Here is a 13,575-nt window from a genome sequence, read left to right as displayed (position 1 = left end):
TTGGAATTGAAATTTAAAAAGCAAAAAGAAACTTTTCTGACCTAGAATATGTATCATATGGATAAAATTGTAGGTAAAATTCCAAATTTTAAGCAATTAGGTTCCAATACCTTCTGCATTCTCAGTGGCCATTGTGAAATTAGTCTTGACTTTGACCTCTCTCTCCTCACTTGGGGAGGAGTTGTTAAAAATTTGCCAGCTAGGGAGGGGACAGGGCTTCGGGGGTCCCTGTACCTCATCAAGTTTCATGTGGATCCAACTGGGTCAACTTGCCACAGTCTTTTTTTCTTAAGATTTATTTATTTATTCTGGGGGGAGGGGCAGAGGGAAAGAGAATCTCAAACAGACTCCCTGCTGAGTGCAGAGCCTGCCCATGTGGGGCTTGATCCCACGACCCTGAGATCATGACCTGAGCTGAGACCAAGAGTCAGACGCTCAACTGACTGAGCCACCCATGTGCCCCACCAGTCTTTTTAAGTGTCTCTCCATTAAGTATGATATATTGCTGGAGCTACAATCTTATTCTGAAAGTAGCTTAGTGACAAGTAGAGCAAGTCTCACCAGCATTTAGCTCACTGTTTCTCCATGTTCTTTTAAATTTCTCTCGATGCTCCAACACTCACCCTTTCACCCTTCAAGATACTTTGTTTTTCTATTTTTTCTCCTCCTTGACGATGACAGATGCCCAGAATCTTAGAAAAGTGCCATGATGAATACTTCATTCTCTCTGTTTTTCTTTTGTTTAAAATATTCCCCAGAGGAAAACAGTAATATCTGAAAATATGGGCGCTTTGGCCCCAAGCAAAAGTTTCTGAAAAGTGTAACTAGTGTTCTACATGTTATAGAATATCAGACAGTATTTTAAATGAATTTAAAAAAAAAGCAGAATCAGACCTATAAGACCTATGAGTACAGAGAACACACTAACGGTTGCCACGGGGGGTGGGGGACTGAGGGTAGTGCAAAATGATGAAGGGGAGAGGGAGGTACAGGCTTCCAGTTATGGAATGAATAAATCATGGGGATGAAAGGCACAGCATAAGGAATATAGTCAATGGTACTGTGATAGCATTGTATGGTAACAGATGGGAGCTACACTTGTGGTGAGCACAGGATAACCTATAGAGTTGTTGAATCATTATATTGTACACCTGAAACTAATGTAACATTGTGGGTCAACTAAAAAAAAGTTAGTTAATATTTTGTTATATCTCGTTTTGCCATTCTCTTGTTTATGATTGTTTTCATTCCCTCAGTTCTAGCAGCAAGACCATCTTGTGGTACATGACTGAGTGAAAGGATCTGACAAGGACGAAAGCAGAAACACAGGAATCTTCTGGACTTTGGGCTCTAAAAGTCACCATTTCTATGAATGTGGCCCCTCTTACTGCAATTCATCCCCAAACAGAAAATGGGATGAAGTTAGAAAGGCAGATGGAGAGTTGGCGGGTCCCAGCGTGGAGTGAAGGCAGCAGAATGAGTCCTGCACCCCCACTGGTGGTATGAAGTAGTGCGGCGTTATTCGGCCTGAAGGGAAAGGCAGTTGGGAGGACGGGAACAAGGAAGAGGTTGGCAGAAACACCCTTGGATGTTTGTCCCACCATCTGTCCATTGCCTCCCACAATACAGAGCCACACACTCACACACAGTCACACACACTCACAGTCACATACACACTCACAGACCCACACACAGCCACACACATACTCACTCACTCAAGTATTCAGGTTTCCGCGTACTAAGTAAGCTTGTTAGAACTTTAATTCAAGCCTGGGAGATGGGGAGGAGAGAAAAAAAACAGATTTTTTAAATAGAAATATAATTGACATATAACATTGAGTAAATTTAAAGTGTACCTGACTGAAATTATGTTTCCAAGCTCTCACAGTTCCCACATATAGAGATTTGGCCTCAAAATAGAAATTAAATTGAGATAAAGAATATAAAGTTATAATTCCTGTCCACCTGAGCTGTAGTCTGAGATGCATTCTTGATATATAGATAGATAGATAGATAGATAGATAGATAGATAGATAGATAGATGGATATAGATTTAGATAGATATAGATATAGTAAGGATTTATGGTCACACAAGATTAGAAAACGCTGGTTATAGGATAATGGATAGAGTTGTCTAATCACTATGTTGTATACCTGAGACTAATGTAACATTGTGTGTCAGCCACACCTCAAGAAAAGAAAAGAAAATGCTTAAAGAAATTAAACAGATTTCTTCCATCCAGGACATGTCAGAATTTTTAACATGCTAATAGATACTTCAATACTTACGTGATCACAGAACTCTATTTCAAAAACATCTACAGTTTGGGAAACACTGCTCTAGTTTTCCAAGGCTGATTTTATGTAGATGATGTGCACAAACTGATTACACCAATCACTTACAGAATAGTTTTGATTACAAGATTTTCAGGGCAACCAGGATCTTCTTCTTCCTCTGACCCTTATTCTCCTCTCCTTCCACTTCAGCTGGCACATCCTCAAAAATGTTTCTTCTAATATTGTGAATCCCTCTACTAATGGACTTTTGAGCTCATATAAATACAGAGAAATGATAAACACTGAATATTCCTGGAAAACCCTAATCCAAATTCTGGCTAGAAAAATATAATATTCCATCTTCCATATCATAATAGTTTAAGATGATTTTTGACTGAAAAACTTTTGGAGAAAAGATATGCCATTTGAGAAGCAGCATATGTCCGTTTCCATTTTTTTTAAGCCTATTAATAAAGATTTTGAACAGAAAATCATGCTTACTGTCAGGTATTTCTTTCCTCAGTGATTTTGATTATTCAGATTAGATTTGTTTCCAGAATACATTCAACCATTGTCACCCACACATGTACACACACACACACACACAGAGCCACACACTCATACAAACTCACAGCCACACACACTCACAGCCATGGGAGCTGCTTGAAGGTAAGCACGGTGCAATGCATCTGTTTGTATCCTATATAGCAAGCCCCGTGCCTGTCACGTGGTAGTTGCTAAACTGATGTTTGTTAAGTAAAATGCAGAATGCTAAACTGTACCTGGTTCAGAAAGAATTGTCTACCATGTATAGAAAATACAGAGCATGAAGCAAAGTAACATAAACACACCAGAGACTATGCTCCCCTCGATAAGTGGATTTAATGGCGTGGCGTCACAGATCAGCTATCATTTTCCAGCTGCTAAAGAAAAGGTTGCCTGTAGTGAGCCAGGGGCTTGGGCACTTGGTGTAAGTCTGTCTTGGCAATGATGTGTCCTGCGATTAGAGTAAGTGATCTACATGTGCCCTCCTTTTTATTTTTTTATTATTAACACAAAGACCTCCGGTTCCTCGGTTGCAAATAAGTCATCTGTATTTCAGTTCTAGTCTTCCATTACTCATTTACAGATGTTGCCATGCTCACAAACAGTCCTTGTTGCTGCTGGGAACTGTCATTGGCACCTCGTCCACAGATGGCTAGCTATTGGCTAAACTCTCTCTGGGTGATCGACTCCTGCTTCATTAACTTTATGCACCCTGGCTGAACTAGGGTGAAAAGAGGACAGGAAAGGAGAAGCAGAAATAGCCCTCTATGGGCTCTGCCTTGGTGATAATGGGTGAAAGCAGGTCACTTCCTCTGCTTCCCCCACCCCCAGTGATGGCAGCAAAGGGGAAGACTTCCAGGGCTAAAACCAGAGAGATGTTGGTGTACTTGTCAATGATATCAAGGGAGAATTTTGTACCATTTTTATACTGAGACTGAAATACAGAAGAACCTTTCCTTCAAAAATAGTCCAGGAGAAAAATAATCACACAAATTACATAAAATCATATCTCTGGTTCCACTGCAAAGCAACCTAGTAAAATCAACAGGAATTAAAATACGGGCTTAGAAGTAATTAGAAGAGGATAGAAATCATGATAATAAATCACGTTTTATTTCTATTTTCAAATATATTTAAAGTAAGTTATGGACCGCTTACTGAACTATGAACTACACATTTAATCCCCATTTTAAGAACAAAAAACTAATTATGAAAAGTAAATGGTGCCAACATAGACAGTAAGATAAATCTTAAAGTGCATGACTTTCCACTTGAGCAATACATTCTAGGAAGATTGTAGGTTAATGCTTAACCTTGAAGATTAAAACATTAATCAAACACTCTCTGAGTGAACGGAGATTTACAGAGCAATTTCTAGAGAATAAATAAACTGTAAGAATAAAATGCATTTGTTTGACAAGTACAGTGAGAAACTTTACTTCATCTCACTGAGTGTGGCGGCATTTCTGAAGTAGTGCGAAGGATGATAATGCCTGTGGTTTTATAACCCCCGAGTTCGAAATCCTTGTGACAGACAGTGTAGTCCATGCTTACCTCTCACAGCGTGGTCCTCTGTACCCGACAGAGCATGCATCACAGATCAGTCCAAGACTTCGGTCTAAATGGCACGTCGGGCTAAAGCTATGTTGACATTGTTGGGGAACAAGAGAGACAAGGAAGAAGCACATACACAAAGTCATTAACGGCATATTTTCATTTCTCTTCCTCCAGGACTGCTGTGACAAAAGGGTACACAGGATGGTCATTCTTGTCCCACAGATGGAGATTAGGGTCTGGCCAAGCGAGGATGAAATGACACTGTCATTTCTGCAGATGTGAATATAGCCCAGTGGAGAGCAGGAGCTTTGTGGCATGTTATTAACTGACTTTTGACTGTTCTGGGTCCGTGATCATCAGTAACAAGTGGCACTATACAGTCGCTTTGTAGGGATAGCCCAGGCCTGGCAAGACACGGCATCATACACTTTCTTTCTAGCCAAATCCTTCTGAATTTGAAGGAGCTCAGAAAAGTCTGTTAGAGATTCTGGAAAACTCAGTATGTGATCTTGGGAGTAGTGGTGGGAGTGGTGGTGGTGATGGGGCTCCTACTTTCAGTACTGGTTCCTTGTGTGGGGGGTGCGTGGGGGTGTGTGCACGCATGCGTGCATATGCGCAAGCTAATGCCCATGTGGACCCAGGGGCATGCTGTTTAGGCAGATGAAATCTTCCAAAAAGTTTTCAGAAGAGAAAAGCATATGGATTCTGCTTAAATATATAGTCAACCAAACAATCCCCCAAAACCTTGCCATTGCACATCTTCTGGCACATTCCAAAGTTGATCTCTCTCTTTGTACATATTTTCAGTTTGGGTCTGAAGTAACAGAACTGAAGACCACATTAGGATCCAGCAGAGTAATTACAGAATTACACGCCAGCCTTCAACAACATGTACAACCCCAGACATACGTCTTTGCCTTGTGAGAGATACCCCTCACGCATGAACCCTTACCCTCAGATTGACCCAATCGCTTTCTGAAGAGCCATCAACCCTTCTGAATTCTGAGATCTGCTGCTCTACCATTTTAAAATAAAATGCCCCCTATTAATCTCTCTCCCATTATGTTTTCCCTAAATAGATTTACTTTTCTATTTTATATGACAGGACAATTCAATAGAGGCTTGCTTGATAGCTAAATGAATTAATGAGCAAACAACAGATTAAATACTCCAAGTCCTGATCGTGTTCTGCTCCTGACACTTGGATAACTTTGGAATACTTCCTTGACTTTTGTGCAGGTCAGATCACAAGTACTACTTCTGAATAATACTCCTCTGGCTTAACTCATAGCAGTCCTACAAAGATTTAATAATTCTTTTTTTTTTTTGATAGTAGCAAGTTATTAGAACTTCTATCATTTAAAACATTTCAACTCAATGGAAAGTCAAAATGAATCTAGGCATCTGAAGTAAGGCAGGGGAGAAGCCTGGCTTGGGCTACCTTGAGTTACAAACATTACCCAGATAAAAGACGCCATGTTAAGGGGTTGTGGAGGCTGCCATGAGCAGCAGAACCAAGTCCCAACTAGCCTGTGCTCTGTGAGGGAGAGCCATCTTTTGGAGAGCAGCCTGGCACTTGCTCCCAAAAGGACCTCACCATGAGTGATTTTCTTGGCAGGTGAATGACTGTTTTGGCACACGTAAAAAACGGAAAGAAACAGATGTTTTTTTCCCTCCTCACCTCGTGATTTGCTATTGTTTCCAAACATAAAAGGGAGTTCTGGATTTTGACAAATCTCTAAAATACATGTATGTCTTATTTTAAAATTGGCATTCTATAACTGTCTCATTGTCTAGGGACAAAATGACTCTAACGAGAAGCCCCGGGTCTCCCACTCATGTGGGGCTCCAGTGATTGAAAGAAAACCGCACCAATTATTTTTTAAAATCCTAAATCAGCTTACCATAAGTCATGTCAAAGGTGCTTGACAAGGTTTCTGACACTTTGAAACTATAAAATAGATTTCAAATTCTTAAATATACTCATGTGTCAGTTAAAACCAACAGAAGTAAAGGAAAATGCACCCACTGACAAAAATCAATACTTTTTCAGGAAAAAAAATAAGGGATAACAGTATCTTCGATTTGACCAGCTCTTTACATGTTCAGGGGACTTTTACAAATAATTTTATCACATTTGCACAAAATCTTATAAGCTGGTTGGGGCAGGCATCATTTGTCTTGCCCAAGGTCATAGCTAAAATCCAGGAGCCTTTAGCATGGAATCTAGGACTTCTCATTTCTAATTTGACATTCTCTTTTCCCTGTAACCAACCAGCATTCATTCATTCTACTGGTAAGAATTAAGTAAGTTTAAACTTTTGGTAATACATTACTTGACGTGATGCATCTAAATAAAATATCCTCATAAATTATGTCTGTATTTGTGATTCAATATTCTTTAAACAATATAAACTGAGGATTTACTCACTTCTCACTATAATTACAGTTACTGCTATAAGGAAGAGGGCATTCAACAACAGAAATAAAATGAGAATGGGAAATAAACATGTACAACAACAAATGCCTACAGAATTTATTTTGGCCAACGCAGCAAGTGACTTGACACTGATTTTGGCCAAAATAGGAAGCTAACTATTCTGTGACAGAAAGAGGGAACTGTAAGATCATTGTTGATTTCCAGTGATTCCAAGATTATGCCAATGAACTAGTTGGTTAGCTCTCCATCAGCAGAGAGACTGTGTTCTGCTTCCTGAATTATCCACTTCATGCCACAGAAGACACAAGTGATCCAAGAATAGCAGGCATTTTCCACAAGTAGGAGGAAGATAAGAAGCTACTGGTCGACTACCTAGTAAGGATCTGCACATGGAAATAGTCCTTCTTAATGGCTGAAATTCTTAGATTTATAATGATCCATTTGTAAGTATGTAATATGTGTATGTTTGTGTGTATATATATATATGAATATATGTGCAAATATAGATGTTTGTGCTAACGTATGTTCCTATGTACATATACAATTGGCCTTGCTCCAAGAAGAATTTAATTCTACCTGTCAAAATATGTCCATTAAGATAAAATGGTGCAATAAGGTTCAAGAGAAAAAACATGATAAAATCAAGGGTGTTTTTAGAGCACAAAATGCATACATATCATAAGGTATTTTTTTTTTTAAGATTATTTATTTATTTATTTGACAGCAAGAGAGAGACAGCGAGAGCAGGAACATAAGCAGGGGGAATGGGAGAGGGAGAAGCAGGCCTCCCACAGAGCAGGGAGCCCAATGCGGGGCTCCATCCCAGGACCCTGGGATCATGACCTGAGCTGAAGGCAGAGGCTTAATGACTGAGCCACCCAGGTGCCCCAGGGTATGTTTTTTTGAAAGTGGCAGTCAACATATGGCTTTGAGCTTTCCCTCAGCTAACGCAAGAGGGAACTGCATTGCCTCTTGGGACCCTGATGTGATAATGAAATAACCACCCCTTTTGCCACTGATGTGAAATTTCCAGCATTATAAAACTAGGGTTATAAAATCAGGGTGTGTTCTATGTTGTGTATACAATAGGGAAGCAGGACTCCTGCTAACTAACTGCAACCTGGAATGTTTGAGTTGGGGAAAGAGGAACCAGATGATGCTGCAGTGTCCACAAGAGAGCTGCAGGAAGGGCGATGAGAACACTCAGTCACAGCTGCCCAAGGAGCAGAGGACTGAGAAGGAAGGGAGAAAAACGAAGGGAAAACTCCTTTACTTGATGACAGTGGTTTGGGCCTCATGAAATTCTGAAGTGTCTCTGTAAGGTTTTCTTCTTTCAGGTCAATGATCTCTGTCCTAATTCTCAGGAGAACCAGTAAGCAAACATATATATTTCTTTAATTACCTTCAGATGATATGAAATCTGATTTAATGTCCGTCCCTGAATTTTGTAATTAGAACTGGGTTATTTTCTGTGTTTTTGGATGGTCTTTGTCCTCTAAACTTGAGTTTCTCATTCAGCAAAATGAGAGAATATGATCTACCTAGTAAAGCCTTTCATACTGATCAAATACAAAAGCAAGCGTGTCGCAGAGTGCCACAGTAAATTACGGCTGACATTTAATAATATTTTCGATTGTTTTTGCCAAAATATGTTGATTTGTTTCCATTTTAAGGTATTTCATTACTTGTTAATTAAACCTGCGCTTTTTCATCATACTCTAATCCCTACATTTGTGTTAGCGTAACTGTTGCCAAACGCTGGGATCATTTCTTATGACGAACATTTACGGTGTGTCTAACGTTGAACTTGTGTTAATTTTCTTTTCTTTCCTTTTGTTTTCTTGCTTCTCTTCAATGTCTCTGTAATTGTTTCTATTTCTATAGCTGCCTTGGAAGAAGCACAGAAAGGTGAATCAGAGTATATGGGTTCTAATATTGGTTCTGCCACAAGCAAGCTGTAATGATCATGATCAAGGCATTTAATTTCTCTGGAGTTTAGCTCTCCCTCTGGTATGAGGGACTTGTAAAATACATCATAATCGCTCATGGAGACATAAAACAATGTGTATGAAAGTGCTCTGAAACATCTAACACCCTCAAAGATTTCTCAAGAATGTTGCTGAATATTTTCTTAAATTTACCTTCTGTCTTGGAATAGTTCTATTTCTCTATTAAAAGTAATAATTACAACAGCAATAATTCAATGTAGCCCTCTGAGTGAGCCCAAAAGTCAGCTCTAGGAGTGCTCCATTCTTTTAAAAATTTAAATTCTAGCATTCCTGATGCACACAAAGAAGTAGTATTCAAAACGATATCAGTAAATAGGACTTTACTGAGGGCCTACCCTCTGTCCAGTCTTGTGGCAAGAATATCTTGAATTTTATTATACAAATGATTTCAATGATATTATCTATTCAAACACATTCTAAATGTTCAAGGGTGGACATTCATGTGTCTCTTTCATATTATATTTAATTTATAAGCTATGTGATGCCAGAAATGAATGAATACAAAACATTTGAAATATTTACATATTTATTTGCTTCTCTAGAGATAAATTTCACTACCTAGTTACAATCTATAGCTAGAATATATACATCACCAAGATGAGAGGGCTAAGCAAACAGTGGACACTGTGCATAGCTGATGAAGTTGATATATATGCATAATTTAAATATTATGTGCTTGCCTGTATTTATATATCATAATAATTATACCAATCTATCTTTATCTCCCTACATATTTGATTTATTTAGCAGTATTATCTAAGAAATTTGGAGGCAAAATGCTTGTGATCTTTAAGATTTATGATCAGGGATTAAATAGATAAATCACCAAAGCAAAACTATTACTAAGCCTTATACTTCAGATGAAGGTTACAGCAACCTTTAGCTGATTTTTTTTTTTTGTTATTAACCTGTGAAAATTTGAATTCCATCTTCTGGATTATTTGTGAATATTCAATTTATTCCTCAGAGTTTTCAACTCAGTTTATAATAGTAATGACTTTTCAAAAAAATTTTTTTATATGGAGAATTTCCCTGTCTCATTATTTAGTGATTTAAAAATAAAACACTTCAGGCCATTAGATTACAGGGGCTTTTTCTAATCACAATTGCACAGCTAAACAATGTTAATGTTCCACGCGGTTTTAAATTTAAAAGTCTTTATAACTTTAAACACAAAACTAAGTATTTTTAAACTAAATGGATTATCACTGTCTTTCTACTTGGAAAAAAAAGCCATATTTGAAACTGGAATTTAAAACAGATTGCTACTCTATTCTCAATTCTACTTCTCAAGATAAAATTATTATTTAGTAATTTAATTATTATTTAATGTAAACATCTCAAAAATTGAAGGATCTTTAAATATTTGGTGTCACTGATGCTATGGAGGTGTCTTTATTTTTTTTTTTTTAAATCAAGATCTGCATAATTATACAAAATGCGAATATATATACTTGAGGAAATACCATCTTTGGAACTGGGACCCAATCCCTTTGTTACTGATGGATGGTGATGCTGATACACAATTCTCAAAATGTATTAAGTTCAGATTTGCATTGTATAATCAATGGCAGCCTGCTGGATTGGTAGTTCTGTTAGTGACTAACATCTTGCCTGAGAAGAAGTACAACAGAAATGAGTGGCCAGATGTAGTCCCTGTTTTTCTCAGTGAGAGCAAGTGTTCAACACTGAATTTTGAGTATATTGGATGGCCCTGGAGAATTTCATTCAGCCATAGTGAATGATCAGGTTCTCCATTGCATGGTCTAACCCTTCACAAGTACACCAGCGAGCTTGTGTCTATCCAAGCTCATGCCCTAAACTCTGGAAATGTTTTGATCACTAACATATGTTAACCCAATTTCCCATTTAATTGCTTTTAATGTTAGCACTTAAAATTCAGTGTGTTTTTTAAAAAAGTTCTCAATGTAGACTGCAGAGGCCTGGAAAGTACAGTGACTTGAAACTTAAAATTCCAACTCTGATACTTTAATATTATGACTCTGAGCAAATTATTTAATAATAATCAGTCCTTGTATTGGACTCATCATGTCCAATCACTGTTTCAAGTGCTTGGTGTATTTTAATTTACGTAATTCTCACAACAACCCTATAAGGAGGTCCTATTATCACAACTAATGATGAAAGAACTGAGACACAGAGCATTTAATTAACTTTCTCAGAGTCACACAGCCAGAAAGTACAGAACTCAAAATTTAAATCAAGGATTTCTAGCTCCAAAATTGGTTCCATAATGCTATTTTTCCACTTGGAGACTTTTTCTTAATCTGTAAAATGGGGGTAATAATATTCCCCTTATTGGACTGTATATTGCTATATATAGAATATAGTAGTCTGTTTTATTTTATTTTAAAGATTTTATTTACTTATTTGAGAAAGAGAGAAACAGAGACAGAGAGAGTGAACATGAGCAGGGGGAGGGGTAGAGGGAGGAAGAAGCAGGCTCCCCACTGAGCAGGGACCCCCACGTGGGGCTCGATCCCAGGACCCTGAGATCATGACCTGAGCTGAAAACAGATGCTTAACCAACTGAGCCACACAGGTGCCCCTAGTAGTCTGTTTTAATTAAATATTAGTTCTCTTCCCCCCCCCCCCCCCAATGATTAAGGTGTAAAATTCTGAAAGAGGAGGTTTGTTGGACAGGAGGATAAGGATTTCATGTGGACTGAAAAGTAGGAACCATAATTTCCATGAGGACTTTTAAACTTAGTGACAGAATTATTATCTACGTCTTTAGCTTATAGTATTCATTGACTCTAATAAAAAGACCATTTTCACTGGCAGTGTCTTGGGTTAAGACCTCATTCAGAATATGACCAAGTTGATAACACCTTTACATTAAAAGACCATAGCTGATAGATTTAAGGAAAAATGAAGGGAGGGTAATTGGAGGTGGAGACGAACCATGAGAGACTATAGACTCTGAGAAACAGACTGAGGGTTTTAGAGGGGAAGGGGGTAAGGGGATGGGTTAACCCGGTGAAGGCACGTATTGCATGAAGCACTGGGTGTTATACGCAAACAATGAATCATGGAACACTACATCAAAAACTAATGATGTAATGTATGGTGACTAACATAACATAATAAAATAAAATTTTAAAAAAATCACCAAAAATTTAAGCTCTTCAAGCATTATCACAGCATTTAGAAATAGCTGGAAAGAGCCTAATATAATACGGACATTATTAAGCACTAAGCTTACCTATTTTTTAAAGATTTTTGAAATTTATTTATTAGAGAGAGAGAGAGAAATAGAGAGAGTGTGTGTGCTCATGAGAGAGCATGGCTGGGGGGGAGGAGGAGAGGGAGAAGCAGACTCCCTGCTGAGGAGGGAGGCAGAGGGGATCATGACCTGATCCTGAGCTGAAGACAGAGGAAGCACTATGCTTACCTTTAAGAAAAGTCTCCAAAAAGATGCCTTTCACTTACAATCACCATTATTTACAACTTTTTACTAGTACAGAAAGGTTGGATTTTGTTCAACATAGTATGCCCCATTAAAATATGAACTGTTTGTGATGGCTTAAGGTTGGCCACTCGGAGGGAATGGGAATTAGAGCAGCTGAAAGAAAGCACTCCCCTAAAAGGTAAGGGGGGGAGGCAGACAAAACACTCTTAAAAGTCTTCTCCAAGACTCCAAGGTTCTAGCTGGATAATTAGAAAAATTTTTAAAAATAAAAAATAAAAACTAGATGACTGGAAAAATGTATAAAGTTTCATTAAACTTTTTAAAGACTTAGTTTATGCAAAATAAGGTGCTTATATCACCCATATTTCAATATTCATATAATTTAAATCTAGTCCTTATCACTAAACTGTTTTTAGTGAGATAAACTTATATATATATATATATATATATATATGTATATCCTATATGTATGATATCAATGATAATGTGATAAACCATGTGATAACCAAGGGATAGGATGGGTGCTTAAAGGTTAGCTAGACTGGTCTTTTTACTTTTTCTAGGAGTTTGTGACTTGCCAAAGATTCATAAATAAATAGTGTGAGACTGGGACCCAAATGAGAAGTAAATGTATTAGTGATCTTTTAAAAAAAAAATTATTTAAGTAAACTCTACACCCAATGTGGGGCTCAAACTCACAACCCCAAGATCATGAGTCACATGCTCTACCACTGAGTCAGCCAGGTGCCCCAGTATTAGAAGTCTTCTTATTACTGTATGAAGTTTCGTACATATGTGCGTGTGTGTACCCATGTGGGCATGTATATACATTTGTATAAGATATGTCTGTCCTTTATAGTTATTTTAGAAATTCCATTTGAGTTCTGTCACTTACATATTAAATCACCAGAACTAGAATGAAAATATTAAAAATTCTGCAGAATAGCCGTAACTTTAAATATTTTACATTTAGAAAAATTCATGCATATATTTATTATTTATGTGTGACAAGAGAAAGAAACATTCGCTATCAAAAATGCACTTGCAGAATTGGATGTCCAAATCATTAGAGAGGTAAGTTGGTTACTCACTTATTGGATGGGATATTGAGTGGACAGGCACAGGGCTGACAGTCTTCAGAGGTTCCTTTACTAGGATCACCATAGTAACCAGGAAGACATTTATTGCAGTATGGGCCACCTGTGTGATTCTTACAGTTCTGAGAAAGAAATGCACATCAAAGGTTATTATTTTGGTCTCAAGCATCAACATATTATCAAAAATAGATCTACAGAGTATTAATCTGTTCCCTG

The 13,575-nt window shown here is 37.7% G+C and overlaps 1 protein-coding gene across 1 annotated transcript in view; it reads right to left on the bottom strand.

The window, feature by feature from the left end:
* Positions 1-13,575, bottom strand: part of LAMA2 (laminin subunit alpha 2) — a 621,471-nt gene that overhangs the window by 233,346 nt on the left and 374,550 nt on the right. Inside the window, exons 17-18 of the mRNA XM_045865518.3 lie at positions 13,354-13,481; positions 4,378-4,464 (exon numbers count right to left, since the gene is read on the bottom strand). Coding sequence (XP_045721474.2) covers positions 4,378-4,464; positions 13,354-13,481 — 215 coding nt within the window. The remainder of the gene's footprint in view (positions 1-4,377; positions 4,465-13,353; positions 13,482-13,575) is intronic.

This window comes from Mirounga angustirostris, unplaced genomic scaffold (genome assembly GCF_029215605.1).
Source record: "Mirounga angustirostris isolate CCGP_5_RB_7025 unplaced genomic scaffold, mMirAng1.0.hap1 SCAF_8, whole genome shotgun sequence".
In the NCBI taxonomy this organism is placed as follows: Eukaryota; Metazoa; Chordata; class Mammalia; order Carnivora; family Phocidae; genus Mirounga; species Mirounga angustirostris.
Note: the sequence above shows the minus strand (reverse complement) of the source record. Positions and strands in the feature narration are given on the sequence as shown.